This window comes from Gossypium hirsutum, chromosome A09 (genome assembly GCF_007990345.1).
Source record: "Gossypium hirsutum isolate 1008001.06 chromosome A09, Gossypium_hirsutum_v2.1, whole genome shotgun sequence".
Classification (NCBI taxonomy): domain Eukaryota; kingdom Viridiplantae; phylum Streptophyta; class Magnoliopsida; order Malvales; family Malvaceae; genus Gossypium; species Gossypium hirsutum.
Window position 1 is genome coordinate 3,188,927 of NC_053432.1, and position 5,395 is coordinate 3,194,321.

The window sequence follows — 5,395 nt, forward strand, 5'->3', positions numbered from 1 at the left end:
AAAAAATAAAAAAATTAGTCATTGTATATTAAATCAAAAAATAGATTGATCGTTTTTGTTGAAAATTTAATTCATCTATACTGTTAAAAATTAATGTGGTTGACAGCATAACTAGACAATAACACATGGTGTGCCACGTTTATCTCATGTTAATATACGAGAACCAGTTTTTCACTGTAAAAATAGATGAAATTTTTAAAAGAAAGATCAATTTTCTTTTTAATGTGACGTATAGGGACTACTTTGTCTCTTTTTTAGTAGAAGGGCCAAGATGCAACTAACTCTTATTATAGGGGCTTTTATAATATTTTTACCTACTGCAAAGAGCGTAGCTAAATGATAGCCATGATTGAAGGCCATGTGCTTGATTAATTTCCTTGACAAACATTAAAATTGATATTTAATGAAAGAAAATAATGCAATCAACAAGATTGGTTATAAAAATAAATTGGGTTTTTTATTAATTTAATAATAAATAATAATTACTATATTAATTGAGATTATGTAAGTGAAATGGCTATCACGACATGATTAAAGGAAGCTGGCAAGAAACAAACAAAATATACTCCATAGCTTGGAAATTGAAATTCTTCTATATAATTTTAATTTCCAATACTGAAATATATGTGTTCATTTTTTTGAGTTATTTTTGAGGAAAAAGATGAAGTTTGGTAAGGAATTTGCAGCACAAATGGTGCAAGAATGGCAGGAAGCATACATGGATTACAGAAAACTGAAGTCAATATTGAAAGATATCTTAAGATTCAAACAACAAAACAAGGAACCATTGACAATGGCTACAACTACAACAACAACAACAAAAGGGGCATTGAATCGAAGAGCATCACTTTATAGGGCATTTAGTGGACTTACAAATCGGTATAAACCAGTTTCTGCAATGAAGAACAATGAAGACGAAGTTATATTAGTGAGTGCAGTTCAAGAAGGAGGAGTTGAAGGGGATTACCAAACAATGTTTCTTATGTCAGGTGAAGAAGGAGGTGAGTTTGAGCTACTCTTTTTTAGGAGACTTGATGATGAGTTCAACAAAGTTCTTAGATTTTACAAGAAAAAAGTCGAAGAAGTAATATTGGAAGCTGATGAGTTGAGTAAGCAAATGAATGCTTTAATTGCTCTTAGGATTAAGGTTGATAATCCAGTTGTTAAAGGAACTGATATGGTTAATCTTGCTGATAAGGGGTTTTCTTCAAATTCTTCATCACTGTCTCATAGTCATCCCATCAATGGTGGAAAGCAAGGTAATGAGACTGAATCTGTCTGGGTTTTTGACTTTTAAACAAACCCAATATGAAAAAAAATCTGGGTTCTTGCTTTATGTATTCAATCTGTTTGTTGATATGCAGGACGGACTCATATGGATGTTATCCAAGAAACTGAGATGAGCAATGAAGAAGAAATGAAGGAAATTGATAATAGACATTTTAGACCAGCTCCATTAGATGTTTTGAATCATGTAAAGATCAATGTTGAGCTTGAAACTCCTATAGCTACACTTAGAAGTGTCATCAAAAGTTCAAAATCAGATTTGTCATTCAGCAAGCAAGAATTGAGGACTGCGAAGGAAAAAATCACCCAGGCTTTTGTAGAATTCTATAGAAAACTTAGACTTTTGAAAAGCTACTGGTACCTTATCTTCCTCATTATTTTTCATTAGAAATAAAGCATCTCTATTTTTATAGTTGATCATATCTGTATTTGATCTATCAGCTTCTTGAATCAGTTGGCATTTTCCAAGATCATGAAGAAATATGATAAGGTCTAATCGTTTTCACTTTCTACATCATAATCAACTGAAGTTAACAAGGTTTTGGCTTATTTGTATTGTTTTTATGGTTCATCCTAGCGCAGATCACATTGCGAAATGCATCGAAAGCTTACTTGCAAATGGTGGACAAATCATATCTTGGCAGTTCTGATGAGGTTAGCAATGGTTAATAGGAATCTATTTATATCAGTTCAATGAATTCCCCCTTTTCCCTAATTTTGTTGTATTGATTGATAGGTTAGTAAGCTTATGGGAAGGGTTGAGGATACTTATGTTAAACACTTTGCTAATGGAAATCGTAGAAAAGGACTGAAAACTCTAAGACCACAAGCTAAAAAAGAAAGGCATAGGATTACATTTCTCTATGGTAAAGATTTTGTGACATTTAAAAGCTTTTTTCCAGAGCAAATTGTTTATATTGTTGTAGAGTTTCCAGGTTACATTTCTTACAGATTATATCAGTTTATCAAACTTTGTTTTATCATCTTCACTTGCAGGCTTCTTCTCTGGTTGCTCCATTGCACTAATAGTGGCCATTATTGTGAGCATACATGCTAGAAATCTTCTTAAGAGTCAAGGAAGAGATCAATACATGGTCAATATATTTCCACTTTACAGGTAAAGAGCCAATGTTGCTCGGACTTAATTTTACTTGAAGTATCTATGTCTATGAACCTTCAAATACATGGAAAAACATAGGAAAACTTGAACACACCTGTATCTAAAACTCACATACAAATACGAGTAACATAGGGTAAAGTCACTCTCAAATGTTAAATGGTTTTAGCCCATCATTCTAGAAGTGAAGGACTCCTAGTGAATAATTTAATGATTGTATTGATGTTTCTGGTTCATATTTTTGCAGCCTATTTGGTTACATTGTCTTGCATATGCTCATGTATGCTGGAAATGTATTCTTTTGGAAGCGTTATCGAGTCAACTTTTCGTTTATATTTGGTTTCAAGCAAGGAACAGAGTTGGGATATAGAGAAGTACTTCTTCTTAGCAGTGGTCTTTCATTGCTTGCATTAGCTGGTGTCATTTCACATTTGGATATGGAAATGGATCCAAGAACTAAAAGCTTCAGAACTTTAACTGAGCTAATTCCCTTGTTCCTGCTCATTGTAAGTCCTATATAAAACACAATTTTCTCTTTACTTTCTCTCTATGATATTCAGATTCACGTATGAGTGTTGAATATTGGTTATGTTGCTTCGACTCTTTGATTTTCTTAAATTATCCGTGTTTTACATTTGCGATCAATGCATATGTGGATACAAGGTATATGGGGATATGACCCTCTAAAATACATGCAAAGACTTAAAAAAGTTGCATATGATCGTGTTGGATACATACCCGCATGAAACATTCACATCCCAGTCCAAGTAACAAAGGATATGGGTAGGTGTCCAATATAAGTATGTTCCATTTTCTTATGTTTACCTATCTTGCAGGTTGTGCTTTCAGTAACATTCTGCCCTTTTAATATCATATATCGATCAAGTCAATTCTTTCTTATCAGATGTGTTTTTCACTGTGTTTGTGCACCTCTTTACAAGGTAACATGCCTTCAAATAAAATTATATATTTTCTTATATATGAGTAAAGTTGTGTGCAAAAAGAAAGATGTTCATCTTCATTTTCCATCATGTAGGTCACTCTCCCAGATTTCTTCTTGGCAGATCAACTTACTAGCCAGGTTCGATATTTGGGCCAACCTATATTGCTTCGACCCTTCATTTTTCTTGATACCCTTGTCCAATACATTGTTGTAACTTCAACCTGTTTTATACAGGTTCAAGCATTTAGAAGCCTGGAGTTCTACATTTGCTACTATGGTTGGGGAAACTTCGAAGAGAGATCAAACACTTGTGAAGAAAGTGAAGTTTATAAAGTGCTTTACATAGTTGTTGCCATTATTCCATACTGGTTCCGTTTTGTTCAGGTAAACCAATCTCTATATAGGTTCATTCACGCATCCGCCACTCAAACGTAATTAACTTCTGGATTTTCTCTAATGCTCTGTTTAATCTTTTGTTAGTGTCTTAGACGTTTGGTTGAAGAAAAAGATACAGCACACGGTCTGAATGGTCTGAAATACTTCTCAACAATCACCGCGGTTGCCATTAGAACCATTTATTCACACCAGAAGCAGAAAACAAAAACATGGCTGGTCTTGGCTGCTGCTACTTCTGGTATTGCAACAATGGCTAGCACATACTGGGACATAGTTATAGATTGGGGTCTTCTTAATAGGAATTCATCAAACCCTTGGCTTAGAGATAAGCTCGTTGTACCACACAAAGGGGTTTATTATGCAGCCATGGTAAGAGTTCATGTCACTCATTTCTCCGGTTATCCATATATTTTCTTTTATACCCCGATTCGATTCTATTTTATATCCCGATTTGCAGGTGTTGAACTGTGTATTGAGACTTGCTTGGACGCAGCAAGTGTTGGGCATTCAAACTGTGCCTTTCCTGCATAAAACAGCTTTGGTTGCAGTAGTGGCTAGCTTGGAGATCATTCGCCGCGGCATATGGAATTTCTTCAGGTAAATTTTCAATTCTTTGTAGCCACAAGCCACATTTGGTATGGCAAAAGAGAAACTAGAGGTTAGAGTCCATGTGATTCTTGTAAATATATCAATGCTTATTTGTGTGTATATGTCAGTATTCACATTTTAATCAGCTTATTGTCGTATGAACATTGTTTTAAGTATTTCATTCTTACTTTTAATTTATCAACTGAATAGGTTGGAGAATGAGCATTTAAACAATGTGGGAAAGTACAGAGCATTCAAGTCAGTGCCCTTGCCCTTCTACTATGAATACAATGCAGATAAGAGTATATAAAAATGGAGAATTGTGCCCGGCACGATTACTATGGTAATATTTAAGTGGACATTGGTTTGAGCGTAATTAAGTAAATATTTTGTTTTTCATTTAAAGGTTTGAGAAAAGTTATAGATAGAAATAAACAATTTTTGTATAAGCAAAGAGTATATAATAGTCGGTGAGTGAAATTTGAGTCTTGTTTGTTATTTATAATTTTAATAGTTTACACTGTATATATAAAAAAAGAGAATATCTAATAGTTATCCAGATAAATTTGAAAAAAATGGAAGTATGTAATATCCATCCAATGAAATTTTTAAATATTATAGTTAGCGGGTTAGAACCTTTATCAAAGGAGTGTTTAACAAGAGTTTTAATCAACATTCTATACAAATCAAACATTCTTTATTTGAATAGTTGAATATAATTAAAATACATTAACTTATTTAACAATTCAAATATAATAATAATAAAAAGTATTTCTAACATGTTAAATATACAATATAGTTTTACTTAATGTAATTCACGCAAAGCAACATTATTCAAAATAATAACTAATAATATTATAACTAGTTTTGGTTAATGAAATAACTTTTTTAATCTCGTTAGGTCAAGCAAGAAGACGATTAAGTTCAAAAATAGAATTAATTCCTAGCATCTCAATCTCAAGAGGGCAAATTTCGAGCATTGCTTGTATTACCAGACATTATAAAAGAAGAGGATGGTGAGCTATTCCTGCTTCTCCTTCGATGAGTTAACCATCTATGTCTCA

At 33.0% G+C, this 5,395-nt stretch overlaps 1 protein-coding gene across 1 annotated transcript; it reads left to right on the forward strand.

Annotated features, from left to right (window-relative positions):
* Window positions 1-518: 518 nt before the first annotated feature.
* Window positions 519-4,816, forward strand: LOC107888574 (phosphate transporter PHO1 homolog 9). The gene is made up of 13 exons (XM_016812726.2): window positions 519-1,259; window positions 1,365-1,644; window positions 1,729-1,777; window positions 1,870-1,941; window positions 2,024-2,153; window positions 2,284-2,404; window positions 2,652-2,910; window positions 3,241-3,345; window positions 3,441-3,485; window positions 3,582-3,731; window positions 3,828-4,112; window positions 4,201-4,340; window positions 4,542-4,816. The coding sequence occupies exons 1-13, from the start codon at window positions 662-664 to the stop codon at window positions 4,639-4,641; spliced, it is 2,334 nt and encodes a 777-aa protein (XP_016668215.2). The 5' UTR covers window positions 519-661; the 3' UTR covers window positions 4,642-4,816.
* The last annotated feature ends 579 nt before the right edge of the window (window positions 4,817-5,395 follow it).

Excerpts from the sequence above, each read along its gene's own strand:
- LOC107888574 (XM_016812726.2), top strand. The coding sequence starts at position 662 with ATGAAGTTTGGTAAGGAATTTGCAGCACAAATGGTGCAAGAATGGCAG. Across the intron at positions 1,778-1,869 it reads TCATGAAGAAATATGATAAG|ATCACATTGCGAAATGCATC; the intron begins GTCTAATCGTTT and ends ATCCTAGCGCAG. Across the intron at positions 3,346-3,440 it reads TTTGTGCACCTCTTTACAAG|GTCACTCTCCCAGATTTCTT; the intron begins GTAACATGCCTT and ends TCCATCATGTAG.